Raw genomic sequence first — 27,845 nt, 5'->3', positions numbered from 1 at the left:
CTTTTAGATAGATCTCTTATTTTTCAAATATTAACACAAATTTATATTCATACCATTTACCACAACCGTTACAAAATTTCTTTGTTTTTATGTGAGAATAAATAAAAATGATTGCAAATATTCCTGGAAAGCTACCCTGTAAACGTGTATTACACAAATTAAATGATATCTATAAATTCTATAAGTGAAATTGATACAAAATGCATTAATATAAATATGCCTTCTCTTTAATGTGCGTTGATACGTTGCCTTTTATAAATTATTTTTCTGTTCCATATAGAGAAACGTATTAATCAAAATTCTATATCACTTTCGGCTTGATTTTTTTCAAGTTCACTGTGTATTTTATTAGAATTTTTCGAAGGTGACAGTGATAATGATCTATTATGCGGATCTAGTCCAAGTGTCATTTTTAATAATTTTAGAACACTTTTTTTATCTGTATTCTCACCTTCTGCGAAAAAGTATATATATATATATGTATATATATATATATATATGAATTAAATTTAACAGTAACAAAATAATCATTAATTAACATACCTTCACTTCCAGTAAGCTGCTGCTCAAGATTAAGTTTTTCTTGAGCTATTTCATACATACCTTCTTCTATAGTATCTTCTCCTAAAAGTCTTATTATACGTACGGGTCTACAAATAAATTACATATTGTTTGAATCTATATATTTTATATGCAACGAATTTAATATTGACACTTTATAGTTTCTTTTTAAAATAATATATAACAAAATATTATATAAATATAATTATTAAAATACATACTTTTTTTGACCTACTCTATGGCAACGATCTTCTGCTTGTTTATCATTATATGGATTGAAATCTATATCATGAATTATAACAGTATCAGCAGCCGTTAGATTAATGCCTAGTCCACCAGCTTTTGTAGATAATAAGAATATAAATATACTATTGTCTTCTGTGTATTCATTAATAAGAGACTGTCTTTCCGTTACAGGTGTGCTTCCGTCCATTCTACAGTTAGAAAATAAAAATATTCAGGGCTTATGAAAAAATGTGTTTTATTAGTTATTATTTTTACGGTTATTAAAAAAATACTGTAATGAAAAAATGTATTTGCATTTGTTATTATTAATGGCATTTATAATTTGTTAACCTTAAATAGGTGTGTCCTCTAATAGTTAAATACTCTTCCAAGATATCTAATACCATTGTAAATTGACTGAAAATCAATACTCTGTGATTATTTTCTTTAAAATCTTTTAGGAGTTCATCTAGTTTCGTTAATTTTCCAGCTCCGGGAATAAATTCTTGTGGTAATCCAAACCCTCCCAAACTTTTATATATTCGTGTTAACTGATTTATTTGATAATCAGACATCCAGCATAAATCTTCGAATACATACTCTGAATTTTTTTGTTTATATCCAGGTTCTGCAGCTAATTTTTTAGCTATATTCTAAAAAATATAATATTATGTGAAATTCATAGAAGTAACGACTAACTATTTACCTTAAGCTGTGCTTCTTGATAATAATCTCGAACTAAAAGCGGATGATTTGCAAGTTTTCTCAGTTGCATCATCATACCAACTCCATTAACTTCGGTGCTTTCATTAGCTTCAGCAGAGAATTTTTCAACTAAATTTTTGTACATACGAATTTGCTTTTTAGTTAAAGTGCACCTTATCACTTCATCCGTTTTTTCAGGTAAATCGCAAAGTACCTCTGCTTTAAGTCGACGAAGGACAAAAGGGCGCATAATTTGTTTCGCATTTTTTACTTGTTGTTGTTCAAACAGGGGCTGCTTATTGTTTTTGTCAGATGACATTTTCTAAAATATATTACACAACATACACTCATACTGTTAAAACGTTTATTGTAATCTTTTAAAGATTGAAATAATGATGATTTTTTTAATTTTCTATTACTTACGGAATTCTTAGAAAATAAACTTTTTATATCTGCTTGCTTTCCAGCAAACAGAGATGGCATTACAAATATCAAAAGAGACATCAATTCCAATAAATTGTTTTGTAATGGTGTACCAGTTAAAAGAATACGATGTTTAGCCTATAAAAAAAAAGATATTTAATTTGTATACCATGGAAAATTTAAAAATAGTTAATCAGTTTTTTTTATACATACATTAATTCTAACCAGATTTTCATATCTAATTGTACTCATATTTTTAAGCATATGAGCTTCGTCAAAAACTACATAATGTATTGGCATAACACGAAATAATCTACGTTCTTCTGGAGTACTACTGATCAAATTATAAGTAGTTAATAGAATGTCTACATCATCAAGATCACCATTTCGCCACGACATTCTCATTTCTTTACGTTCTTCTTGAGAACCATAATATTGGACAACTTTTAGATTAGGTGACCATCTTTCTAATTCATTACTCCAATTTTCTAAAAATAAAAACGATGATTAAAAAATATTTTGTTAGATATAATTGATGGAAAATTCAATCCATCGTAAAAATTAATTGATAACTACCCATTGTCGAACTTGGAACAACTATTAAATGAGGCCCATCTTTTTCATTATTAAGTCCTGCTTCACTTAAATATGTAAGAAAAGCTATTACTTGAACAGTTTTTCCTAATCCCATTTCATCTGCAAGTATACCATTTACATTTTGAGCATGCATAACTGCGAGCCAATTTAAACCAATCATTTGATATGGCGCTAATGTTAATTTTGATGACAATCCTCTTGGCTGTTGTTTTATAGTAGATGAACCAGCAGCTACTGCTTTTTCAAGGTTTGTAGACAAACGAATGCATTTTTTCATAAGAGATTCTATTACTTGTCGTGTAGCCAATAACTCCTATTACATAACAAGAGTTAAATCACTTTCAAAGATTGATTTGATTAAGTGCTTTTATAAGCACACTTGATAAAAGATAAATATACCTGAGTTGAATTTAACAGTTCTGTATCCAAATACTTATTATTTTGAAATTTCAAAACTAGATCTCTCCAGTTTTCAAATGGTCTTGCTTCTATCATTGCTTCTGCTCTTTTTTGTGAACACTGTGGTATTAAAAGCAATTCAGACAATAGTGCAGTTCGCATGAATTCCAAAACTGCTTTTTTATCGTGAGTTAAATCATTTGATATTTCTGCATCTGAATCATCATCATCACTAAAAGATTATGCACATATATAGATATATATGCATATGAAAATGTTTTTCAATAATTTTTAATTTTTTTTTTAAATTTAAACAAGAATCAAATACAGGATTCCTATTAAATATTTTATCTTCATACCTATTAAATACTTTATCCTTATATTTGATTTCATCTGAATCTACATCAGCATCTTCATCGTGTAATTTTCTTCGTTTTTTGTAGCTGCTTTTACTTGACCCTTTCAAACTTCGTTTTCTTTTTTTTTTAACAATATTTTCAGCTTCTTCGATGTTCCAATTGACATTATTAAGTACTTCTTGTATATACTAAAACAAATATGAATCAATAATATAAAAAATTTATTAAAATCAAAATATCAGTGATAATACATACAACAGTATCATTTTGTGGGTATAACGTAGTTAAATATTTAAGTTTTACTTCCTTCTGTTTAGCTTCGGATTCTTTTTCTGATTCTGAATTTGTAACATTTACTTTAATAGGACTTCCAATATCACTGTCACTATCTTCAATACGATTAATTGGTTTTCTATGTGGTTGAATATCAGGACTTACTAAATTACTGTCATCATCAGCTAAAATAAAAAATTGTATATATTTCTTTTTTTTTAGTTCATTGAAAAAATTCTAAATATAATTATATCATGAAAATATATTGGTTTTACATTTATGAATATGAGTATAATAAGAAAATGTGAATTTTATAAAGACAACATACAAGATAAATTTGTTATAAAAAAAAGATAATTATAAAAGAAAAATTATAAATTATAGATTATGTTAAAATTTAAACAAAAATTATTAATAATAATATATTCAATAATATTATATATAAATATATGAAAATATTACTTCTATTATTAAATGAGAAACTATTACAATATATATATACAGGATGTTTTAAAATATGCGGACATAACTTCAGGAGTGATTTCAATAGGCTAAAATAACAAATGCTCATATAATCATATGTCCGATATGACCTTTTAGAATTTTCCATATAGTGGCGTTTCGAACATTTTTTACTCTTGTTTTCATTAAAAATGCTTTCATTATTATTTTGGTGAATGCGATGAAGAACTCGTTCTTTCAAAGTCATTGATCTCTTGGTTCTGCATCTACCAGTATTCCACAAACGTTTTCCGAATGAATCTGTATACCGAAACGGTACATGCATTCTTTCGAAAGTTTTCCTGTCTGATAAACACTTATTAAGAAAATGTTCCGTATATAAACGTCTTGCTAATACAGAATTGCATTCGGCAAGACAATACATTAAATGCATGTTAGCTATGTCAGCGTTTGTATATGTCATTATCAACGTAAATAATCAAAGAAATGCGTAGCTAATTTCCACATGTATTTTTATCATTAACAGAATGTACTAAACTGATTGAAAAGTATTTACTCAGTAAACAAGAAAGCTGTGAGATAAGCTTACTTGTAAGTAGTTGAAGCAAGTAAGTTATATAAATAACGGGAAGACTAAAACAGCTATAATTTGAAAACAAGGTCATATCAGGTAAATAATTATTTGAATTTTTTTTATTTTAGTCTACTAAAACCACCCCTAAACTTATGCCCACATATTTTGAAACAACCTATATATACATGTCCATATATACATATATGTACATATGTGTACATATTTATATATTTGCAAATGTGTATATAAATATGTGTGTGTATATATATATGATATTATTATATATGATATAATGTGTGTGTATATATATATGATATTATTATATATGATATAATGTGTATATATATATATGATATTATTTATAAAATGAAAAATTGAAGTAGATAGAATTAAGAAAATAATTAACGATTTTATAATTTCTTACACATATTTATTCTTTTCACTTTCTTTTGAAAACGGAATTGCCTCAAATTACCCAAGGGGCTAGGACTACTTGTATCAGCTTTAGGTGAATTTGAATCCGACATTGTTTCAAACAAAAGACGAATACTGATAAAAAAACATTTTTATCCGCAACAGAAGAAAGTTAAAAGATTATTAAATATAAGAGCGGAGACACTGCCATTTTCAACGATCTGCAAACAACAAAGTGTGCCATCTGTGACCGTCTTAGATGTTTCAAATTATATCCACGAACTGCGAGCTCCCTCTTTACCAGTTATCGAAATTAAGAATATTGCAAAAGTGATTAATTTTTTAGCGGATTATTTAAATTTCTAATAATTTACTTTTTGATATATTTCATTTTTCAGGTTATAAAATAATTAACTAACAAAATCTTTGATCTTTAGATATATATATATTTTTTTTAATTTTTCATTCAATATTTCTATCTTTTTAATTATATAGGATATATTATACAAATATACCCTAACTTGATCATACAGTAAACACCATGCCACCGCGTGGTTCATACAGTTGTTTAGGGATAAGGTTATATTGCTAGTAATAATGGGAAAATATTTTATAAAATTTTCATTTATTGGGACATTATATAGGTATCTCTTTTAAAAAAAATCTATTAAATTTAAATATAGTCATGAAAAAGATAAAATTATATATCTTTTAGTCAATATGTACCCTTTCATAAAAATATTCATGTATTTAAACATTATATGAAGATTATGTAAAAAGCAGAGTGCAAATGTCAGTATGAATATAAGTTTGATTAACTTTACTTTGGTTAATTAAATTGTGATTTTTATGTCATGTCATTTTATATATAAGTATATATACATATATATGAAAAATATGTTCCTTATTGAATTAAAAGTAATAATTAATAAAATCTATTTAAAGAGGATTGCAGAAGCACGCAAATAAAAATATCCTTGATATTGATTCTGTCCAAGGTGCTATTGAAACAGGTTTACTAACTATATATCCAAAACCTGTATCGAAGCCCAGATTATATTTAACTAGCAGGTAATTCTTGTTGTATTGAACTTTCTTGTTTAATATTGTTTACATACTTTTAATATGAAAGTAAAAATTATATCAATTTTATTGTATTTGTAGAACTGATGCGGGTGTACATGCGTTACAAACAATTGGTCAAATAACGTTAGAAAATAAGTATAATAAACTATATAATTCCGAAGAAATAATAAAACAACTTAATCGTTTTTTAAGAAAAACTTCACATTTCATTAGGTAATAAATCAAATTGACATTTATCATAAATATAGTTACTAAAATATTTTTTTTTATAGGATATTAGAATGTGTTCCAGTTGTAGAAGAATTCCAAGCTAAGAACATAATTAAATCAAAAACATATATATATAGGTTTATGATAGCTAAAAAATATGGTGAACAAAGGCTACCTATATCAGAAATGTGTCATAGTTTCCATCTAAAGTATTGATAATGAAAATACATATAATAAGAAAATTTCCTTAAATCAAATTTTTATATTAATTATTCATAACTGCTACATTCATCTTACAGATCAGATACTTTTGACATAGAAAGAATGAAAAGAGGTATAAAACTTTTCATGGGACTCAAAGATTTTAGAACATTTGCATCACGATCAAACAAATTATTAAATCGAACTTATGTACGCAGCTTAAATAGTTTAACTATAGAAAAAGCACAACCTTTAATGTATTTTGATGAACTATCTACAAATTTTGATTACTGGCATATTGTAATTAGTTCTAAGGGTTTCTTATTTAATCAGGTAATATGTTGCAAAATGCAGAGAGAGAATTTCATTATATATTAATTTATAAATTATTTATGAATATTAATACCCTTTGTATGATATTAAATAGGTCAGACGAATAACATCAGCATTGCTTGGATTGGGAACTGGAAAAATAACTGAAAAAGATATAAATACAATGCTACAAGTTCCCTCGACGAAGAATTGGAACACACATTTACCTGTTGTTGTACCACATGGACTACATCTCGTAAAAGTAGATTATGATCTTAATGAATTAGAAAAATATACAATAAAAGATAAACTCGAGGAACTAAATATTGATAGCTATATACAATCAGTTAATTGAATATTGCATTTTGTATATTATTAAAATTACTCATTGTACGATACAATTTTATTTTGCAATGAATTTACAAAATCTTATAAAAAATAAAAGTATGAATTTAAGACCATCTAAAACGGTTATTACAGATAATCTTGGTAGAAGATACGAAGTTATGAATGGCATAAAAAAAGAATTAACACAAGGTTTACCCTTTGTTATTGATGAAAAGCCTGATATGCAAATTTCTTGTATTATACATGGTTTATTTCTTAGTTCACAGGATCCTGCCGTCAGTATAGAAATACTTAAGAAATACAATATAAAACACATTTTAAGTATTGGTATTAATTTGAATCTTAAATTTAATGACATAAAATATTATCAGTGTGAATTATTAGATTTGCCAGAATCAGATATATTCTTATCAGTAAAAACATGTATTAATATAATACATAAAAATCGTCATGAAAATATTCTTATACATTGTAATGCAGGAGTGTCCCGCTCACCAACTATTGTTATTTCTTATTTGATGACTTTAGAAAATATATCATATGATGAAGCATACGAAAAAGTTAAAAGTAAAAGAAATTGTATCAAACCCAACAGCGGATTTGTTGAGCAATTAAAAGCATTAAATGTATCAAATTTACTTGAACGAGATTAAGATGTACTAATACATATTGGGAGAAAAAAGAAAAACTCTTATGTAACAATAAATCAGTTATGTAGTATATTCTTACAATAAAGTTCGTGTTTCGACATTATTTATCTATGTGTACAGAGAATGTAATAATTACAATTTTTATATTTATAACTCATTAGAAAAAGTATATTCATGCACAGCTTCTATCAAATTCTTAGCCAAACTAAGTATAGTAAGATTTGCTAATTCTTGCTTTCTTACATTTAACCATGCATTGGGATGACGTAGGTCGCTATACCAAGTAAGCTTATAAAAAGTACTGTAAATCTAAAAAATATAAGTGAATTTCTGCATACATGATACTTCTATTATCATCCTTATAATAGCAGTATTATGTACGTGTGTGATACTTGTTATACATTGATTATATTTATTATTATAATTATTATCAATATATGTCTCTCTCTCTCCCTCTGGCGCGCGAGAGCACGCGAGACTTTTTTCTAATATTCAAATTCCTCTAACAATTGAAATGAGCTGTCTTGAAGAAAATAGACAAGGCACTTGAACCGAATATTTTTTTCTTAGCTAGTTGGCCTCAGAAATAGTAGAATGCAGGTTTGCACATGATACATTAAGTGATGAATAAATAAATAAAGTCTTCTAACGAAACGTACTTTGTATCTTCTTTAATCTATAAAATATTGACGATTCTCTTTAACAACGGCGATTCTGCATCTCATATTTCAGTGGCTATAAAAGAGCGCACGTGCGTGTCAAGGTCTTCTGAAGATTGTTCCTCCAACGCACAATATTATTTTTAAAGCTTTCAAGCAAAACCAGTAATAAGTAATGTTATATTCTCCCTCATTAACTTTTTGTATAATATATTAGAATTTAGGGATGCAGAGAGCAGCCCTAACAACTAGGTAACAAAGTATGAAATTACAATAAGATCTAGGAACGTTTTCCTTAGAAAGACCTTAAAGCTTCTTGATACGCATGTATTTTTTCATAGTTTCTAATATCATGATGTGGTTCAAAATTGATTCCACTAAAGTTTAACACAACATAAAGAAGCAATTTATATACAAAAATATAAATAAATTAACAAAATGTTATGCCAGACAAGAGTGAAAAGCTCACTCACACAATCTAAATGAATAAACAATCTGAAAATTATATAATACACAAATGACTACCTCCTAAGAACCCACAGCCTTAAGTACAACATATCTGTACCTGAAAGGCATATTAACAGAAACAGTTACAAGATTACACATTTCATTGCGTATAAAATCATGTGCTTCCTGTATCTCAATATATATGCATAACGAGGCAACGAAATTATAATGTTTCGCATTGCAGTTACAGATACATAGGACATTGGTGTGTGAATTGTAAATATAAACATCATTGTCAAATGTTATGTAGCAAACCAGTGTCAAAGTCCAATAGAGTGGCCAGGTCGTATGCAGCAACATCAGTAATGGAATAGGGAACCACCCCAGAAGGGAGCATATACTTTTATACTGTTTGTCAGAGGAAAATTACCTTAAAATGATTCTCTAGCGACAATTCTTAACGTTTAACACCCCAAGGACCATCAGGGGTTGCAATTGGTACATGAGAATATCCAGCAAATTGTGGAAACTCTTCAACGCTCGCGGTATTTGGAGCATTCTGTTGCTTTTGCTGTTCCCAAGGACCTCCTTTTACGATAAAACCAGAATCACTTTCATTGTTAGTTAAACCGCCTTCATCGTGATGAGGCATGCGAAGATTTTCGCGATATTCATTTTCTAATACATCTTGCATCTAGAATTTCAAATATAAATCAATCTATATCTATCATTATTAATGTTATATTTATAAATATGAAAAGTAGAATACATACGTATTCTTCTTCCAAATTAAGAAGATGATCCTTAGCTTGAGCAACATTTTCTTCTGCTCCCTTTATTGTAACAACGTTAGGGTCGGGATCAGTTTTTCGTGGAAATTTAATATCCACTTTGTATTCGTCCATTATTTTACGAATATTTCTGCCTTTTGAACCAATCAAGCGTGAATGTACAGCAGCGTTTATAGATATTTCTTCTTTTGTTAATCGATTCTAAGGAAAAATAATATCTAATAATTATTTGTCTTTATTAATTTTGTTATTAATCAACATGATTTAAGTCTTACCAATTCATTAACTATTTTTGATATATCATCGCGCGCACTATAAGCATTTTTTTCATAACCAGTAATAGTAATGATATGCTCTTCTGGATCACCTTTCCGAGGGAAATTAATTTGAACATCGTGATCACTACGTATTTTGCTAATAACAGCACCCTTACGGCCTATTATTTTTGGATGATATTCGGGATCAATCTCAATCTAAAAGAGAAGTAATATATTAGAAATTATTTTTTTTCTATAAAATAATCATACAATGAAGATATAAAAATAATTGATTACACCCCAATATATCAAATACCTTTAATTCAAAGGATTTAAGTGCTCTATCCTGACGATCAGCTTCCAGAGATTTGCATTTTTCTAGGATTGCTTGCTTCGCATTTTCAACACACGATGGTGTTCCAGATATCTGATCAATAATTTGTACGTTAATAATAATATCTTTATAACTTAAAATTATAAGAAATGAATTGTATGAATGTATTAGAATATACCTTTATATAATCAAGTCTTTCTTCTGCAGGTGATAGCATGATACGAACATCATACATATTCATTAATTCTCGTACATCACGACCTTTCTGACCAATGATCGAACGATGAAAATTAAATGGTACTGGTACCTGAAAATAACAAATTTTAATTATGCGATTACCAAAGAAATTTTTTAAAAGAATATTTACAAAATACTAACTTCGATTGTTATAGGTACAAGATCCAGTAGTGCTTGTTTGGCAGCAGCTACATTGTCTGGTTGGCCAGTGATGCGAATTATATCACACGCCAGAACTTCTTCTGAGAGATCTCCATTTTCACCATTAATTTTTTCGGTAAATTGATGTTCTTCTACTAAATTATTTAACATTATATGTAACACGATATATATTTCTATTTAATTGAGCTTATATCGATTAAAGATAAATATTCAATTATTCTTACCATATGTATCACGATCAGGAAATTTAACTTGCACGTCATATTCAGCTGAAATATTTTGAACTTTGCGACCTTTAGCCCCCATTACGGTACGATGATGTTTTTGGGGAATTATACATTCTACTGTTACCATTGAATCCTATAGGAGTAATTTAATATATTTTTCAAACGATCCATTTTTTATTTCAAATATTTTTATTGATAGATAATTGCTTTAAAGAATATGCAAAATTATATTACAACTTACTAGTTCCTGAACAATTTCTTGCATTCGTTGTTTTGCAGCTTCAATACAATCATGTGATCCCTTAAGAATTACGCGATCGCTATCGACACCAGCTCTTGGAAAAGAAATTTGTACACCACCACATTCATCAGCAATACGATGTAAAACACCTCCTCTTCTCGCCACAAAATGTCTATGATGTTTGGGGTCAATGTGTATTTCACCTTCAGTAATATTATCCTGTGATATATATAAGAAAATATATGAGTTAAAAATTTTAAGCATATTATTACGAAATATTGAAAAAGTCTTACAATTTCACTGATATTTGCTTCTAATTCAGCTTTGGCTTTCTCTACGGCCTCTTTTTTGCCCATTATAGTAATAATTTCTTTATCTAGATCCTCTTCAGTTGGAAACATTATACGGGCACCAGTAGATTCTCTTATCTAATAAAAAAAAAAAATATATGAATATAAAAATGTTATTTTGATTTTGGAATAATATTTATTACATCTGATATTAACATGAAAATAATACCTTTTTAATATTGGCACCATTTTTTCCAATAAGAAATTTGTGATGTTGAACTTTGGCACGAACTTCAACAGAATAACTTGTAAGTTGCATTTCAGTAGTGAGTTCAAACAGTTGCTGTTTCGCTTTTTCCACATCCTCTTTTGGACCTCTTATACTCACCTAATTAGAATATAATAATTTTATTTCTTTAATCTTTTTGTATTTATATCGTGGCATATATTTGTTATTGCCTTTAATACAAATATGAAAATATATATTATACAAAATTAAATGGTTCGAATGATACTATAACAAACAAACAATTTTCTTTTATCTTCTTTTACATTATATTAATTTTGAAATATTTTTTTAACTATGATAAGGAATATATCGTTTGAAGGACTTTTTAAAATTATTTTAATAAAAATTTACAAGATATCGAAGAAAAAAATACCTTGACAGAAGAAGTTTTCAAATAAATTATAAAAAATCTGCTCTATTAATCAATGTGATGTATTCTCCCGAAACCGTTTAATTTTGTATGAAACGTTTGTTTGTATCTTTATTACAGACCTAGAAAATTGCGTGCATTGATTGTAAAAAAACAGCTTACACTTACTTCTAATATTTATTCAAACTTATTTTCTTACCTTATCACTTCCACTTTCAGCAGAAGGAAATTTAATTGTTACACCGCCACAATCTTCCATAATAGAATGTATTAGTTTACCGCCAGTTCCAATTAAGAAATTATAGAATTTTGGTGGTATAGTTATTTCATTAATTACAATATTAGCCTAATAAACAGAAATTATTTAAATTATTAATAATATTATTAAAATTTTTAATTAATAATATTAAATTTTTTATATTCTTATAATATATACCATTTCATCTTGAATCTTTTGTATCATTTCTTTAGCTTTTTCCATATTTTCTTTCTTCCCGGTGATAGTAATAACATCACTTTTTTCACCTTCTGCAGGTAAATCAATTTTCGTTTGTGTTTCTTCTCGTATCTAAATAATATCATGATTTAATATAAAAAAGAATTAAAATTATATTGTTTTTTTATCTTTCTTACCTTTTTGATATTAGCACCACCCTTTCCAATAACAAATTTATGACATTGTTTGAAAATGGGAACTTCTAACACATGATTGTTTTCATTCAGTTCTTTTACTAGTTTCATCAGATATTTATGGCACTTATCAACATCTTCTTTGGGTCCCCTAATTTTAACAATATTCCCTTTTTCTCCTAAAAAAAAAAAAGAAATAATTTATATATAATAAATTTCCGATATATGAAAAATAAAAGATTAAACAAAAATTATACATTGTAAATTTTTGCTAGCAGTTTGCATCTGGAAGCTGACCAGGAATCTGGGTTGTTTGAATGGGTGGACAAAGGGATGAGCGGTTAGATGCAAGTAGAATTGGTAACTGTGACAATATATATCTAGTTTAAGTATTTATTGAAAATTGATATTTGCTAGCGATTCGCATTTGGAAGCGGATTGAGGACCACAGTTGCTTAGATAGATGGATGGATGTGTGAGTAGTTGGTTACTGATGGAATTGGCGACTATGACAATATACATCTCGTTTAAGTATTTACGGAAAATTAGTATTTACTAGCGGTTATGTGTTGTAAATAAATCAAAAGCACAATATTGAATACCTGGACTAGGAATTATAATTTGTACTTGATTAAATTTGTCTCTAATCTCTTTAATATTATCTCCTTTACTGCCGATAATATCACGATGAAAACGATGATCTATTACAACATCTTTCTCGTTTTCGTTCTCCAATTTCTTAATCATCTCCAATAGTTCCTAAACAATTAAAAGATAATCAAAGTTAATAAACAAATTCTAATAAAATCATAATTAATTTAAAAGAATGTGTAACATATATAAATACTAACTGTTTTAGCTTTCATTACACCTGCTACGTTGCCTTCAATACGGATTATATTACTACCATCATTTTCAGAAATGTTGATTACAACACCTGTAGCTTCTTTAACACGATTTACTAAAAAATACACATATATTCTTATATTATATAAATAACGAAATTGCATGAAAAAGAAATATGAAATTCTTACCATTACATCCATTTTTACCAATTATATGTTTATAGAATCTAGGATCAACATTTAATTCTGTAAACGTAAGCTTTGACATAAGATCATTAGCCATTAGCTGAAGTTCATTTTGTGCCTTTTCAACTTCTTCTGGAGGACCTTCAATTTTGATTTTATCCTCTTTACCAGTAAATTCTACATTTACTTTAGGCATTTCCTGCGTAATCTTTTTTATGTTTACACCTTTCCTTCCAATTATGTACTTGTGAATCCAAACGGGAGCTTCTACTACAGCCGTTCGTACACTGTTAGCCTTTTCATAAACTTTGTCTAGCGCTACATGTAAAAAATAACATTACACTATAGAGATAAATATACAAATTATGTATTCATTAATATAGAAAATTAATAATCATCTTACCTTGCCCTAACTTTTCTTGTGGACCTCTTAAAGTAATAGTTCCTGTTGCAGAGTCTGGAGCTGGCATTTCAACACTTACACCAGTTAACTGTAATATTTCAGCTATAGTACTACCGCGAGGTCCAATAACATATTTATGTTGTGATTTGGGAACTTCAACTGAAACTGTTGTACACCTTCTCTCCTAATATAGAAATACAATAAAGATTTATATTAAACCAGTAAGTATAAAAAGACGGTAGTTACTTAATATTTATAAAAGCATACCATATCTTTATAAATATGTTCTATTTTTTGTTTAGCCAATAAAACACCTTCTTTCTCTCCAGCTATAGTTATTTCATCATTTTGTACAGAAGTCGGAGGAATATTAATACGAGCACCAGTTTCACTCATCATAGCATTTAAATTTTCATTATGCGCTCCATATATGAAAGGATGATAAATTTTTGGCACATTTATCCTTTCGAACGCTTTTCTAGACTAAAATATTAATGCATTAAATATGAATGTATATAGTGTTTCTAAGTATCCATGGAATTACATAGCTACCTGTTCATCAGAAATAACTCTAATCTCATGTTCAGCTTTTTCTATTCCTTCTTTAGTTCCAGTAATGGTTATTATGTCTGATTGATCTTGAACACCCGGTACATTAATTTTAGTTGCAGTTGTTTTTTCGAGATCTTTGAGTCTTTGCCCTTGTTTTCCAAGAATCCAGCGATGATGATCCTTTGGAATACTGATTTGTTTACTTGCCTGAAATAAATGAATAATAAAGTAAAATTAGTAAATTATATATTTAATGTATTGAAATTAAATTAAGAATTCATACTTGAGTTTGAAATGTTGTTAAAATTCGTCGTTTTGCTTCCAAAACTTGATTTTGTTTGCCAGTGATCAAGAATGTAAGAGACTGATCTTTTGAAGTAGCTATTTCAATAATGGTATCTGTCTCTTTCATTATTGCTTTACACGTTCGAATTGATTCACGTTCTCCAAATTTATCACTATGATCAAATTTACGTTCCTCTCCTGGTACGCGAAATATCTAAAAAAGATATTTTTTAAATTATAGTTCAAATAAAATCATAGAATAGAATTATTTATGCCACAACATATGGTATTCGCATCAAAAATAAAAAATGCTTAGTTTATAATTAGATGAAATGATACCTGGGTAATCGTTATGGGCCCAAGTTGCATATTGTTGTTTAATGAGAAACTATTGATTCTTCCAGAGCTGGAAGCAGATTCAGGGAGAACTGGGAATGTTTCATCGTAGGTTGGTGGTTCATAAGGCGTTCCCTCCTCCATTACTGATTGCTGCTGCATATTTGGATTGTCCTGTTTCGTGCCAAGTCCTTACAGTAGCACTATAAAACAAAACAACTTATTGAATGATAAGTCAATTTCATTTTTATAGTAATAAAGCGAGTAGTTGTATATATAGCGTTACTTTATATATATAATTTGTATATACTTTATTTTATTTAAAAGATATATTCACATTGATATATTCAAAATAATAACAGGGAAGAAATTAATATAATATTTTAGTACCAATGCAATACAGCATCTATCAAAAGATTGAAATTAATTCGACATATCTCTGTAATTAATATTTTTTGAATCTCCATTACTTTTGACTATTTTATAATTAGTTTAGTTATATTTAGTTTTACAACCATATATTGCAAGTCAGGAAACATAAACTAATATCTATAACTAATATAATTACTTAGCAAAATCGTTTAGTCTATAACATATAAATTATAACCAAATATGATAGAATTAAAAAAAAGAAGAAGAAAAATCATTAAGTAACTTAATATTCCGAATTTTAACTACAATCATCAAATAAATAGGTTAATTAATATATGTATATGATAAATGAATAATTTTCTAGAATGGAATTCCATGGACTTTTCAAACACAAAATAAAAAGAAATTAATTAAGATCTAATTGAAAATATTATTTCAAAGGTGTATCAACTGATTTATTATTATATTAATTATAGGATACTAAGTAATACAGCCTATGTATATTATTAGAAAGTAGTTTCTCCAATACAAAATCGTGAACAAACAATTTAATTTCTAGTGAAATTTAATATAAAAATATAAAATAATAAAAATGTAAAATACAATGGCGACCTTAAAAGATGAATTCAAAAAAGATAAGAATAAAAAAGAATAAGAAGAAAAATATAATAATCCGAATGTATACCACGCTTATTATACTGAAATATTACCTTAACAATTCTTGAGAAATCTATAGAGATCCACATATGATACTTTATAATTAAGTACTTCTTTTTCATTAAACAACAAAAGGAAAGATATTTTATAAAGCAGATTAAGCAAACTAACTTAAAATAAAAAGCAGCATGTTAACGATCAGAGGTTGAAGAACTAACCACCATATGGAATGAAGTATTCACCTGACACGTCACGACTTCACTAACCTCTTCCCATACGTATATTTGAAGAATCTTACTCTGAATCACGAATGATGAAAAATTATCTATTTATTACATAAAACTAAAGTTCTTAATTGACCAATGTTAAAATCAGACTGGATTACGTTCATACATAAAAGAAATGGATAGTGTGCTAAGAAAAAGTCTACTTACTCTACCGTAATCGAAAAATCCGGCCAAGTAATAAATGTGTATTAGCTAGCCAGTTTACCGATGATCTGCCTGGAACATCCCAAGATCAATGAATGTTAAATACACAAAACAGTATAATATATATAATTACATTAACGCAATGGTAAATTATTTTTCAGAACAAAAAAGTTCACAACGTTCCTTACCGGTCACGTAAAGTGAAATGTAGTAAAATCGGATAAAATCTCAAATGTTGCCTGCATGTAAAAATTCTTCCATAGTTGAGTAGTAGTCTTTTTATGCATTCCGTAGTGCTATTACACTTTTCGACCAATAAGAACGAAGTAATCTTATCGGAGGCCAATTAAAATTTACAGATATTTCATTAAACCTATTTAAATTAATTTCTACTATTTAGTTAAGTAACTATCCATTTTTTTCTACCAATAACAATGATCAATTAACTTACTCGCAACCAATCGCAAGAGAAGGAACACGAAACGTTCTTATTTCGTGTTAAATTCCTTTGATCGATTGCACAGGATGCAATCTCTCTAGTTTTCCGAGATTATTATTGGTTAAAATTAAACGAAAATAATATACACATACGAATGGAACTGTACAAAAAGTAATATTTATTTATATATATATTTTTGTTGTGAATAACGAAACATTTATTAGAAATATCCTTTTTACCTAAACATTTTCTATTATTCTACGTGATATACATACTTACATACTTATATATAAATCTAGTCGTTTTGTTTATTATTTGTTTGTATAATATAAATGTTATTGGTGGTAAAACAAAAAATTTTTATTAAGTGCATAGCTCGTTCGTTCTAATCGTTGTTAAACTATAAAGTTAACACCATCATGGATCAGTAGTCAGGGATTTATTAGATTGAAACTTTAATTTCTTTGGATTTTGACCTTGATTTAGACCTTGACATTACGTTTTAAATTTCAATGGAGTTTAATAATTATTTGACTTTTTTTCATTAAGTATTATTAACAACGATTGAACGTAGAAAAAGGTAATTATATAAGTAAACGTATCCCAAAATTTTCTCTAGCTTATATCATTGTAATTTTTATTCTTACATTTACTATATTGTCTTCTTCATCAATTCGTCTTTAGCATGCTTTGAATTATATAAATTCAGTCATCTATTGAAAATTATTAAAAAGAAAACAATATGTAGTATTGCCTAAGCGTGAATTAGATACGTCAATAGATTTTAATATGCAAATTGTCTTATTTGTATTTGTGCAATATGTATATGCAATCAAATGAAAAATATTCTCCCATGACCTCAAAAGATATTTTCCTTAATACTTATTATTCAAATTCAATAATCATGTTTCGTAATACAATATTTATTGCAATTGAGTAAATATATATATATATATATATATAAGTAATACTATTATACTTAGAATATAAGTTTAACATAAGAGTTTAAATGCAAAAATGTAAAAGCCAATCGGTGTCTCTATGCAATGCTTTTATGCATCTGCCAAAAATGGCGTCCGTATATGAGATCTCCGATTGGTCATCTACTCATATGCATGTGCATATATATCCCTCTCTTTTTCTCCCTCTCTTTCTTTCTCTATCCGTTTGTAATGGAACAGCTTGTGTGATGGCCTTAAGTTCCGTAAACGCATCGCGAGAGGATTTGTGATATCGTTCCTTGTGAATCTACGAACTTTCACAAATATTTCGTACAATGGCATCTGCTAAGAAAAAGCAAGACGAGAAAAATTTAAAGATATTACGTGAATTGGTTTCTCTTTCCGGGAACAAAGAATGTTTCGACTGCCATCAACGAGGACCGACTTACGTCAACATGACAATCGGTTCGTTCGTCTGTACATCTTGCTCTGGTATGCTGTAAGTACATGTTTTTTAGAAGTTATTATATTCGCTTGGCCCATTATTCCTATGAATTAATATTATTTGATAACGCATTCCATTGTGACTTCTATATCTTTCTTTCCCCTTTGGTTTATCGCTTCTCCTTCCGGATAACGGATTGCGACACCAGCATTTTTCTTCTCCACTATGCTCGGCACTCTATCATTTATTTTTCTCGAATATATCGTTCTCATTATCCCTTTTTCTGATTTTTGTTAGATAATTAAAAGAAATGCTCTTGCCATTGGATGCAAATAAGTCTTAACTCGTTTTCTGAGAAGGATGTAGATAAGGTATATGTTCGACATTGACCAAATGTTATCCTCTCAGTTGATAAGTATAGTATCATTGATACAAATGTATAGTTTATAAATGTACATTATACAGTTTTCTTTGCATAAGTATCAGTAGTTTCCTTTTGTATAAACAAACAAAGATTTAAATGAACTATGTTGTTAAATCTTGCATCTAATCTCTTTTGTATCTTTCATTAATTTTTTATGACCCGATAAGACACTCATTTCTGTATCTTCGAAAAGTATTTAGAAAATAACTATTAACTAATTTCCTTATTACTATTGTTTCTTTTTTGTAGATTAGAATATGTATCATCTAATTATAGAAAATTTTATTTTGAAAATATACATGCGACATATTTAGTCTATTAATTTAAAAGACTATCTTCATAACACATTGAAATTTATATCTTCTAAAAAAAGAATAAATAACACAACACTAATTATATTAGCATGGAATGTTAAGTATTTATATCTTCTAAAAATATAAACTTTACAGAAGAAACTGAAGAAAACACTATTAAAGTGGCATGTTGCCAGAATGGAATATACATATATATAATGCATTAATTTGTGCAATGTAAAGCAAGATGATGAAATTATGTTTTTAATATTAATTCAAGGTCGATTTTTGTTAATAAGTATTTTGTATTTCTGTACTCTTTCACAGGCGGGGTTTAACACCACCACATAGGGTAAAATCAATTACCATGGCAACATTTACTCAAGAGGAAATAGATTTTATAAAGGAACGTGGTAATGAATATTGTGCAAGGACATGGTTGGGTTTAATGAATCCAAATTCACCATTAAATTCAGATATTAAAGACGAACAAAAAATGAAAGATTTGATGAATGCTAAATATGAATTAAAGAGATATTACTTAGATCCGTCCTTAGCAAATCAAAATTCAACTCAACAATCGCAGTCTGTGAAACAAACAAGCATTCCACGCGTTCCTCTTTCTGGAACATCTACTACATTGCCTGTAACAGCACAGAAAATAAAAAATTCACAAGTTATTAGTACGAATAATTTTACGTCAGACTTTGTAGCTGATTTTAGTAATGTTCCTGAACCTTTTCATACCACAGTGCCTGTTAATAGGCTGAATCAATCTGTTACACCTCAGCCATTTTTTGCTAATTTTGACAATAATCCTGTCTTCAATACTCCTAAAAGTATGTCTATTTTATATATTTGCTTTAATTATAATAAACGTATTATCAATAACAATGTTATTAATTATTATTGTATTCATTTTAATAAAGTTTATTTTATATATAGGCACCGACGCGTCAACTACACTTAATATGAGTGGAGGAAATTTGTTGACAACAAACATTAATGGAACTAAAGTGCCTCCATCAGAAGATCGTTATGCGGCACTCAAAGACTTAGATTTTTTGATGAAACAATCGCAACAGAAAGAAGAAACAACTAAAGTATTAACGTCGGCATGGAATTCTAATAATTTCAATAGTAAGAATATTTACTAATTTGTACAAATTGTATACAAAAAATAAAGAAATGTAATCAATGGTTTGGGTTGCAGCAACAAATTCTATATGGAATGCAGATAATCAAACAACGCATGTAATTTCAAATCCATTTACAAGTACTGATGTGTGGCGACCATCTGCTAATGTAATAAATAATAATAATAATAATAATAATAATAATAATAATAATATGCAGCCAGATAGCTCTCTGTGTAATCCAATTAATCCATTCAAACAAGTGCAATTTCCTGTAAATAATGGTAAGTTTTAATAAAAAAGTGTATTTTTAAATCATTACATAATGCAAATCGAAAGATACTTATTTTGTTTTATTATTGTTATTTTATTTGTTTTATTTAAAAGTCATCGCGTGTATATGTAATTAGTCAATCATTTTGATTGTTTAATAATTAAATATCTATTTTATGTAATAATTCTTTGTAATCCATCACGCGACCTAAGTAATACCGATATTCAAATAACATATTTTATAATATAAATATATTATTTATCTTGCATAAATGAAATTTATCTTAAAATGCAGATTCACAATGGATGGGTATAGATTCAGCTAATAACAGAGATACTGTTCAATTTAGTCAGTTAACAACACCATTAACGAATAAAGTTTGGCAACCAACTGTTTCAGCATATCACGCGAATCCGTTTATGGCAAGTAATCAGTTTTCTACTTTTCAGCTCTTACATCCTTAAATTTATTTTGCTTATTACATAAATTAGTTTTCCTGTGTTTCCATATTGTAAAGTCTAACAATATTGTTTCAGGTGGGCACAGGTGTAAGCACTATGACAAGGAATTCTAAAAATCCTTTCTTATGATTATGCGACTATAAATTTTTATTAGAGCTACGAACAAATAATGAAAAAAACTAAAATATTTAAAAAAAAAACTAGATTAGGAAGATTGTTTATATGTGACCTTATTGGCAATTAGCGTTACTAGCTTTTATTCCTAGGAGCACCAATCTCTTATTTGTATAACTAAAGTAATACTTTTATTTATGTGACTATAATGTACATGTTTAATAAAGATAAGCTTTGTTACTAAATATATAATACTTACTGAAAAAAAACCAGCCCTAATATAAGATTGGTTCTTTGTGGTTTTATATAAATATAATTAATCATTTATTTATAATGTGGTAAAGCAATAAAGTACAAAATCTAATAAGGGTATACTCAAAATAAGCAATGGAATGGTAATATATGCATATTTATATATATATATATATATATATATATTACCTGGCACACACTTAAATACGGTTTATTTAAAAACTTGTAATAAATACAAAATCACAAATGAACACGTTGTCTTTGTTGTAATTTAATACCAATAGATGATGTGTAGAAATCCACTTAATAGTTCGTAATTGCACGATAATTGTTATTTGATCATTATTCTTGCAGTCTATATTATGTGTAGTTATATGATATATTATTAATCATAATAACATGGTCGGTGGCATTGTTGTACAATCACACGTGGATATAAGAAGCCTTTTATCAACTATTCAAATGTCACAGCTGCCATATGATATCATTTTTTTTTCTTCTGCAGAGTTTGGAAGCTCCAACAAGTATAAGAACTGCTAATGGCAATTACTTAGAATAATAAATTATTTATCAGTATAAATGGAGAAACAATCAAGAATCTCTAATACATGAGTCGACCAATTATGTTAATCATTATGTATAAACATACGAGCTGTATGATATTGATATTACTAGGCAGGCATCGCGTATCGAAGTGATACATCTCAAAGCGCATGAACTTTTGCATGGCACGAATTCATCTAGCAACCGTTACTGCTAGGATTGCCTTTTGGTAAAGGGCGCACCAGATATAATTTTTCGCCTTGTTTGTTGGTATAAATTGGTGCTCGTTGATAATGATCTACCAACTGATCTAATGTATGGAACTTTCTCTGGCCAATGCAGTACAGTGCTCCTTCTACATGTACCCTAAAATGCTTATTGCGTCCTGGAGCTTTTAAGGAAACAGAATAATCTCCCATCTAAAATATAAATAAAAAGAAATTATTTTCAACACCTTTTGTATTTATTCTTATGATTAATAAAAGAGATATAATGATGAAAATTATTTACATTAGTTTCACTATCTCTGATTAAAAAGTCGCCATCGTGACCATGTTGGTTGAGCAAAGTATCACACTGTGATCTTGTAATATTACCATAATACCAAGGTTTTCCAACAAGATGCGGTCTATCGCCTGGATCTGGTCTTCGTTCAAGAGAATCATTTGCACTAATTTCATTACTCGTTACGCCACGATCGCGATATGGTTGTGTTAGATATTCGCTTAGTTCCTGAAGGTAATTACGTGGTACTAAGCCAATTTGTCCTTGACTATTTCTTGCTTTGTACCATTCAGGATCTGCTGGAGGACGATCAAGAATCTCCAAGCGATCACCTTTTTCAAAAGATAGCTCCTGATCATTATTTGAAGAAAATGAATATAATGCAACTACAATATCAAGAACATTTTCTGCCATAGCATATGTATGAAGAGTATCATCGGCATCGCCTTCTTCTTGAGTATAATTTGATGGGAACCAGCCAGCCTGAGTACCACTTTGACCTCTCCACCAGCCATCATTGCTTTTCTCAAGTATTAGGATTCTGGTGCCTTTGACAAGTGATAATTCATCTGCTTGCTGAGCTTGATAGTTATATTTAACGACAGCAGTACCTATTGCTTCACTTGGATCAGCTGGTAAACGTCTAGCCATAATAGGTGATTCTACAGCACGGGAAGGTGAATTACTAGATGGTAATGTTTTAGAGCCAGAACCCTTTTTAACTTTTTTCTTAATACTGTCAAAAAGAGATGGTTTTTCTTTTTTAACATAATTGCTTGGCACGTAACCAGCTTGTCCTCTAGCACTTTGTACTCTCCACCAGTGCTTGGAATCATCGAGCAATAAATAGCGCTCGTTTTTACGTAGATCCAATTCTTGAGCTCCCTGTGCTCCATAGTCGTACTTGGCGACAACGTAACACACGTCGTCCTGACTTGTTTTGCCTGAAATGTGTTATAAAAATTATTTTAACTTAAGCTTTCTAAATAGGAATATAATCTAAATTAGCCAAATCAAGTTTGTTTTTACAAAATTTACAAAACGTTACTAGAGTTTACTTAGGATAATGTAATCAAATTAAAAGCATTTACATTAACTACTAATAAATTTAATTTTTACCACAAAATAATAAACTGGAATCATACATACCGATAAAGAAAATTATTGCTGATATAATTCACGTGTAAGTTAAACATTATAATCAAAATAATATAAAAATTTTATTTAAATATATTTACATAAAATGTATTTTGGAAAATATAGTAATTAGTACTAATGTAAAGCAATAAAAAATAAATGTACAGATAAAGCAACGCATACAAGAATGAAAACGTACCATGCTTCATGGCTGCCATGTGCGAAAAGGGGGGGGGAGTTTTATATATAAGAGTGTGTATGTGTGTATTAAACTGTGCTACGAGTAGTTACTACAGATGTACTACTCTGATTGTTTGTAATTCTGCTTGTACAATGTTGGTGACGTATGTGCAGCAGGCATTCATTCCTCAGCTTTTTTGTTTATTGATGGTAAACTTGACGATCTCTTTGTTCAGACTCCATCGTTCTTGCAGGTAGGGCAAGCAAGCGCATTACCACACTTTGAAGGAAATAAAACAACAATTATTATTTTGAAATTATAAATAAGAAATTACAAAAATGATAATTCTTTTTTATTTAAAATATTATAGCTTTCATTTAGAAATACAACTTATATAATACACACGTTTTCTTCATTAAATATATCTATATATATAAGTATTTTTGTTTTTCATTAAAAAGCATGCACCTATACCAATGAATTTCACCTTAGATATATATATATATATGTGTGTGTACAGGATGTCGTATAATTAGTAGTACAATCGAGCAGATAAATCTACATGAAAAACTAAGTCGAAAATGTAAAATAAAATTTTTACACATAAGATTTTGTTTTCGAACAAAATAAGTTTAAAAAAAAAAATTTGTCAAGTGCATGTGCACTTGATTCAGTTTCAGCTCAACAAATTTGACTATCTTCATTTCGGATATTTAGAAGAGCATTTTTGTGCTTCTTAATATGTTTACAAATATTGTCAACATGATGATATCTCTTATATCAGTTCTATTTTTATGTTTATCAAACAAGACTTTTAATTTTCAAAATTGCAAGTTCAATTAAGTGCATGGGTATTTGACTAATTTTCTAATTTATTTTTTTCAAAAACAAATCCTTATATCAACAAATTTTATTCTACATTTTTGACTTAGTTTTTCATATAGAGTTATATCTTACTCGCTTATATCGTCAGTTATAGTACACCCTATATATGTATTATTAGGTCATTAAGATGAAACATCCGATTACTCCGATTACTTTTAGTTCGAAATTGAACATTTCATACATAATGACCTAATACGGAAATTTACAATACTTTGTAACAATATCAGTTAAGACAAAAATAATATTTAAGATGTTTTATCGTATATACGCATAGGTATGTTCTTATAATTTCTCAAGTATATATTTTAGCTTAAATAAATCAAATTTACTCTAAAGATAAAAGATTTATAACGTGCATAGACAAGGCAATATTGTACAACTAAAATTTCTAAAAGTAAAATCAATATGTTGATATAATAAGCACATTCCTGAATTGATAACAAAAAATAAATAATTCATATTGAAAATAATACAAAAAACCGTCGATGTAGTAAAAATTCTATATGTTTATTATAACAAATCCGATAATCCGATTTAAGTATATAAACCTAAATTTGATAACAAAGTATTAACAGTTATATCATAAAATAAATACTAAGCACTTAGATAGAATTGAATTTATACAAATTAGAGGTTTGAAAATATACATAGTACATAGAAAACTGTACAGCATGTAATATATAATATTTAAATCGTTTATTTATTAATAGGGTGATATACATTATAATAAAAATCCAAAATATAAATTAAAAAAATTAAAGAAATAGGAAAAATAAATATATATGAAATATTTTAACAGAGGTCGATAGATGCAAAACGATTGAAGTATAATAAAAGTTTTTTTTATATGTATTATATATATATATATATATATATATAATATATATATATATGTATAAAACCATAATTTTTATAAATAATAAATTACACAAGGATTTAGCAATATATAAAATAACATTAGGACGCGTAAAATAGTTGGTGAAAAATCGTTAAATGACTGTATTTCTTTTCGTGCGATTTTATCGACTTACCGATTTTTAAACTTGACATATTCTTGTATACAGCTCTTAAAATCGACGTTTGTTACACGGATTGTTTTCCCCCACTCCGGTCCACAGCCATGAACAGGAACGAAATACAGCGTATGTAGGATTAAACTTTGGGGAATGAGAGAAAAAGGGAGGGAGAGAGGAGTCTTCGGATAGGAAGACGAGGGTACCAAGGAATCAGGGAATGATTCCGACGACCGTACAAAACTCCATCCACTGAACGATGTTGATCGTTTCTGTTTTTCTACTAACACTGCACCGCATAGAAGGACAACGACTTTTTCCGTTAAATCATAAAACCTCCTTCTGCGGCTAAAACCTTATACCTTAACGGCGGTAGACACAAATATCTAATGTTCTACCGATTCCTCTGCTTCAATTAGTTTATGCGGCCCCTCCCGCAAAAAAGGACAGACCCACCCTCTGTACAGAAACACCAAATCTATGTACGAATAGCCGAGATTACTAACTCTTAGTACTCTATTGACAAACGCGATAACAGTGCCGCATAGTGGTAACTTTTTGTACTACTACATTCTATTATACAACATAGAGGATAACCAGATTGCATCGAGTTAATTAGTTATGATTGGACAAATCCTCTTCGTGACTAAAAATATTTAACCAATAGCGTCGGTTTATTTTAGGAAACTATTTTTAAGATTCCAAAATATACCTTTAATATTTTATATTCTTTTCCAAGAAATGGATATTTTTATATATTGTTTCCAGAAATTATTATAAATATTTCTTTAATTTTTATATCTATAAAGAAGTTTATTAAAATAAAAAGAGTTTGAATCGGATACTCATGGTGGCGCTAATTTCATTAAGTAACATGATTCGTTGATATGAATGCGCACATTTTTCGATTATGTGATTAAGTTGTGCGCAATTGACGCATTTGTTTGTAGGAATCTGTGAATAGCACGTGCGTTGTGTGTCCTGAACTATTTTAAATATCAATCTATTTAACATGCCACAAGGCAAATTAAAAGTTAAAACTAAACTCCCGCCAGCGGTTAAGACTAAAACAAACAAACAAAAAAAGGGACCTGCAATACAACGTCGTGGAAGTAAGTTTTTAATTTGTATTTTTTACGTTGTATTCGAACAATTGTTATTCATTTTGCAATATTTGACTATTTAGTAATGTCAGTTTAAACAAAATAAAACATAGTACATAGTTTAGAATCTCTTTTTTTTTCTTTCAAGATGCACCTATTCAACCTAAAAACGCAAAAGTTAAAGAAGCACAAAAATTAAAAAAGATAATTTCGAAGACTGTGAATAATGCTATAGAAGATGAACTTAGAGAAAAGGCTTTGGAAGGAAAAAAATCTCTTCTAAGAAAGGATAAAAAAATTAAACCAAAGACCTAATCGTTACTTATATAGTATGTACATTTAATGTAGTTTATTATCTAAACCTTAATTGCAAATTTATTTGATGCAATTAATGAATTGATTTAATATTTTACTATCCTGCTTTAAGTTATGGTTCGATAACAAATTTATGTATGTACAAAATTAGATTAATATAATTTAAAATTCATATTATAATAATAGATTGATAAGAATAACAATGTAATATCAATAAATACCTATATTTTTAATAGCAATTTAAAAGTATAACTTTTTTTTTCATTTATTAATTATATAAATATAATTAATATCTTTAACAGAAGCGTTAAACCACATCAATGAATTTTGTAATTCAAAACTTATAAGTTTTGTCAAAAGTAGTTTTGAATAATAGATTCTTATACGAGCCACTCATTTGTCAAATCGATTAACACAATAAACTGTAGAGAAAATTGATAAAGTAATATTGTTGTCATATCATTTATTATTGAACGATAATAAAAATTATTTTCAATTAATGGTGTTAAATTTAATTATTAAGGAAATTAATTTTAAATATAAAAAGTTAAGTATTAATGAAATGCTTTTATAATAAAATTTGAA

The 27,845-nt window shown here is 28.2% G+C and overlaps 7 protein-coding genes across 17 annotated transcripts; 4 read left to right on the top strand and 3 right to left on the bottom strand.

Annotated features, from left to right (window-relative positions):
• Positions 1–90: 90 nt before the first annotated feature.
• LOC122516551 (SWI/SNF-related matrix-associated actin-dependent regulator of chromatin subfamily A containing DEAD/H box 1 homolog) lies at positions 91–5,258 on the bottom strand. Its single transcript, XM_043634452.1, has 12 exons — positions 5,003–5,258; positions 3,525–3,727; positions 3,270–3,457; positions 2,911–3,142; positions 2,491–2,824; positions 2,128–2,402; positions 1,915–2,052; positions 1,493–1,813; positions 1,138–1,439; positions 783–995; positions 544–650; positions 91–454 (listed from the first exon to the last, which is right to left on the bottom strand). The coding sequence occupies exons 1-12, from the start codon at positions 5,103–5,105 to the stop codon at positions 294–296; spliced, it is 2,577 nt and encodes an 858-aa protein (XP_043490387.1). The 5' UTR covers positions 5,106–5,258; the 3' UTR covers positions 91–293.
• Positions 5,220–7,268, top strand: LOC122516554 (tRNA pseudouridine synthase-like 1). 3 transcript variants are annotated; one of them, XM_043634461.1, is made up of 6 exons: positions 5,222–5,322; positions 5,938–6,063; positions 6,157–6,291; positions 6,351–6,497; positions 6,588–6,822; positions 6,917–7,268. In XM_043634461.1, the coding sequence occupies exons 1-6, from the start codon at positions 5,252–5,254 to the stop codon at positions 7,154–7,156; spliced, it is 954 nt and encodes a 317-aa protein (XP_043490396.1). In that variant the 5' UTR covers positions 5,222–5,251; the 3' UTR covers positions 7,157–7,268. The 3 variants fall into 3 exon arrangements, with proteins under 3 accessions (XP_043490399.1, XP_043490396.1, XP_043490397.1); XM_043634462.1 differs by lacking the exon at positions 5,222–5,322 and adding an exon at positions 5,470–5,636; XM_043634464.1 differs by lacking the exon at positions 6,351–6,497 and having other exon boundaries at positions 5,220–5,322.
• LOC122516555 (dual specificity protein phosphatase 19-like) lies at positions 7,197–7,902 on the top strand. The gene has a single exon (XM_043634465.1). It carries the CDS (start codon positions 7,215–7,217, stop codon positions 7,800–7,802), a length of 588 nt encoding a protein of 195 aa, XP_043490400.1. The 5' UTR covers positions 7,197–7,214; the 3' UTR covers positions 7,803–7,902.
• On the bottom strand, positions 7,846–17,365 carry LOC122516550 (vigilin). 4 transcript variants are annotated; one of them, XM_043634447.1, is made up of 24 exons: positions 17,252–17,353; positions 16,989–17,173; positions 16,804–16,872; positions 15,344–15,543; positions 15,003–15,218; positions 14,720–14,926; positions 14,435–14,650; positions 14,168–14,351; positions 13,768–14,082; positions 13,585–13,694; positions 13,336–13,492; positions 12,737–12,912; positions 12,540–12,671; positions 12,303–12,449; positions 11,674–11,832; positions 11,448–11,582; positions 11,155–11,373; positions 10,911–11,046; positions 10,666–10,820; positions 10,466–10,594; positions 10,270–10,380; positions 9,972–10,169; positions 9,679–9,897; positions 7,846–9,599 (listed from the first exon to the last, which is right to left on the bottom strand). In XM_043634447.1, the coding sequence occupies exons 4-24, from the start codon at positions 15,500–15,502 to the stop codon at positions 9,363–9,365; spliced, it is 3,717 nt and encodes a 1,238-aa protein (XP_043490382.1). In that variant the 5' UTR covers positions 15,503–15,543; positions 16,804–16,872; positions 16,989–17,173; positions 17,252–17,353; the 3' UTR covers positions 7,846–9,362. The 4 variants fall into 4 exon arrangements, with proteins under 4 accessions (XP_043490382.1, XP_043490386.1, XP_043490385.1 ...); XM_043634451.1 differs by having other exon boundaries at positions 10,666–10,817; positions 16,989–17,365; XM_043634450.1 differs by lacking the exons at positions 16,804–16,872; positions 16,989–17,173; positions 17,252–17,353 and adding an exon at positions 16,588–16,606.
• Positions 17,366–17,559: 194 nt separating this feature from the next.
• On the top strand, positions 17,560–21,572 carry LOC122516552 (arf-GAP domain and FG repeat-containing protein 1). 5 transcript variants are annotated; one of them, XM_043634454.1, is made up of 7 exons: positions 17,560–17,819; positions 18,421–18,679; positions 19,670–20,181; positions 20,288–20,482; positions 20,556–20,762; positions 21,047–21,174; positions 21,289–21,572. In XM_043634454.1, the coding sequence occupies exons 2-7, from the start codon at positions 18,516–18,518 to the stop codon at positions 21,340–21,342; spliced, it is 1,260 nt and encodes a 419-aa protein (XP_043490389.1). In that variant the 5' UTR covers positions 17,560–17,819; positions 18,421–18,515; the 3' UTR covers positions 21,343–21,572. The 5 variants fall into 5 exon arrangements, with proteins under 5 accessions (XP_043490389.1, XP_043490390.1, XP_043490388.1 ...); XM_043634457.1 differs by lacking the exon at positions 17,560–17,819 and adding an exon at positions 18,923–18,996 and having other exon boundaries at positions 18,602–18,679; XM_043634455.1 differs by lacking the exon at positions 17,560–17,819 and having other exon boundaries at positions 18,271–18,672.
• A 202-nt stretch (positions 21,573–21,774) lies between these two features.
• On the bottom strand, positions 21,775–26,335 carry LOC122516553 (cytoplasmic protein NCK1). 2 transcript variants are annotated; one of them, XM_043634459.1, is made up of 4 exons: positions 25,861–26,335; positions 23,963–24,223; positions 22,633–23,570; positions 21,775–22,541 (listed from the first exon to the last, which is right to left on the bottom strand). In XM_043634459.1, exons 2-4 carry the CDS (start codon positions 23,979–23,981, stop codon positions 22,320–22,322), a joined length of 1,179 nt encoding a protein of 392 aa, XP_043490394.1. In that variant the 5' UTR covers positions 23,982–24,223; positions 25,861–26,335; the 3' UTR covers positions 21,775–22,319. The 2 variants fall into 2 exon arrangements, with proteins under 2 accessions (XP_043490394.1, XP_043490395.1); XM_043634460.1 differs by lacking the exon at positions 23,963–24,223.
• A 388-nt stretch (positions 26,336–26,723) lies between these two features.
• LOC122516556 lies at positions 26,724–27,457 on the top strand. The gene is made up of 2 exons (XM_043634466.1): positions 26,724–26,954; positions 27,094–27,457. Exons 1-2 carry the CDS (start codon positions 26,855–26,857, stop codon positions 27,258–27,260), a joined length of 267 nt encoding a protein of 88 aa, XP_043490401.1. The 5' UTR covers positions 26,724–26,854; the 3' UTR covers positions 27,261–27,457.
• Positions 27,458–27,845: the final 388 nt, after the last annotated feature.

Source organism: Polistes fuscatus, unplaced genomic scaffold, assembly GCF_010416935.1.
Source record: "Polistes fuscatus isolate 324 unplaced genomic scaffold, CU_Pfus_HIC Scaffold2, whole genome shotgun sequence".
Lineage (NCBI taxonomy): Eukaryota > Metazoa > Arthropoda > Insecta > Hymenoptera > Vespidae > Polistes > Polistes fuscatus.
This window is presented reverse-complemented; position numbering and strand designations above follow the sequence as displayed.

Excerpts from the sequence above, each read along its gene's own strand:
- LOC122516551 (XM_043634452.1), bottom strand. The coding sequence starts at position 5,105 with ATGTCGGATTCAAATTCACCTAAAGCTGATACAAGTAGTCCTAGCCCC. Across the intron at positions 3,143-3,269 it reads AAGGATAAAGTATTTAATAG|TGATGATGATGATTCAGATG; the intron begins GTATGAAGATAA and ends ATAATCTTTTAG. Across the intron at positions 2,825-2,910 it reads AACTGTTAAATTCAACTCAG|GAGTTATTGGCTACACGACA; the intron begins GTATATTTATCT and ends GTTATGTAATAG.
- LOC122516554 (XM_043634461.1), top strand. The coding sequence starts at position 5,252 with ATGTTTCAAATTATATCCACGAACTGCGAGCTCCCTCTTTACCAGTTA. Across the intron at positions 6,064-6,156 it reads AGATTATATTTAACTAGCAG|AACTGATGCGGGTGTACATG; the intron begins GTAATTCTTGTT and ends TTGTATTTGTAG. Across the intron at positions 6,498-6,587 it reads TGTCATAGTTTCCATCTAAA|ATCAGATACTTTTGACATAG; the intron begins GTATTGATAATG and ends TTCATCTTACAG.
- LOC122516555 (XM_043634465.1), top strand. The coding sequence starts at position 7,215 with ATGAATTTACAAAATCTTATAAAAAATAAAAGTATGAATTTAAGACCA.
- LOC122516550 (XM_043634447.1), bottom strand. The coding sequence starts at position 15,502 with ATGCAGCAGCAATCAGTAATGGAGGAGGGAACGCCTTATGAACCACCA. Across the intron at positions 14,083-14,167 it reads ACAAGAAAAGTTAGGGCAAG|CGCTAGACAAAGTTTATGAA; the intron begins GTAAGATGATTA and ends TTTTACATGTAG. Across the intron at positions 11,374-11,447 it reads AAGCAAATATCAGTGAAATT|GATAATATTACTGAAGGTGA; the intron begins GTAAGACTTTTT and ends TATATATCACAG.
- LOC122516552 (XM_043634454.1), top strand. The coding sequence starts at position 18,516 with ATGGCATCTGCTAAGAAAAAGCAAGACGAGAAAAATTTAAAGATATTA. Across the intron at positions 20,483-20,555 it reads GAATTCTAATAATTTCAATA|CAACAAATTCTATATGGAAT; the intron begins GTAAGAATATTT and ends TTTGGGTTGCAG. Across the intron at positions 20,763-21,046 it reads GCAATTTCCTGTAAATAATG|ATTCACAATGGATGGGTATA; the intron begins GTAAGTTTTAAT and ends CTTAAAATGCAG.
- LOC122516553 (XM_043634459.1), bottom strand. Across the intron at positions 22,542-22,632 it reads TCAGAGATAGTGAAACTAAT|ATGGGAGATTATTCTGTTTC; the intron begins GTAAATAATTTT and ends TTTATATTTTAG.
- LOC122516556 (XM_043634466.1), top strand. The coding sequence starts at position 26,855 with ATGCCACAAGGCAAATTAAAAGTTAAAACTAAACTCCCGCCAGCGGTT. Across the intron at positions 26,955-27,093 it reads TGCAATACAACGTCGTGGAA|ATGCACCTATTCAACCTAAA; the intron begins GTAAGTTTTTAA and ends TTTTCTTTCAAG.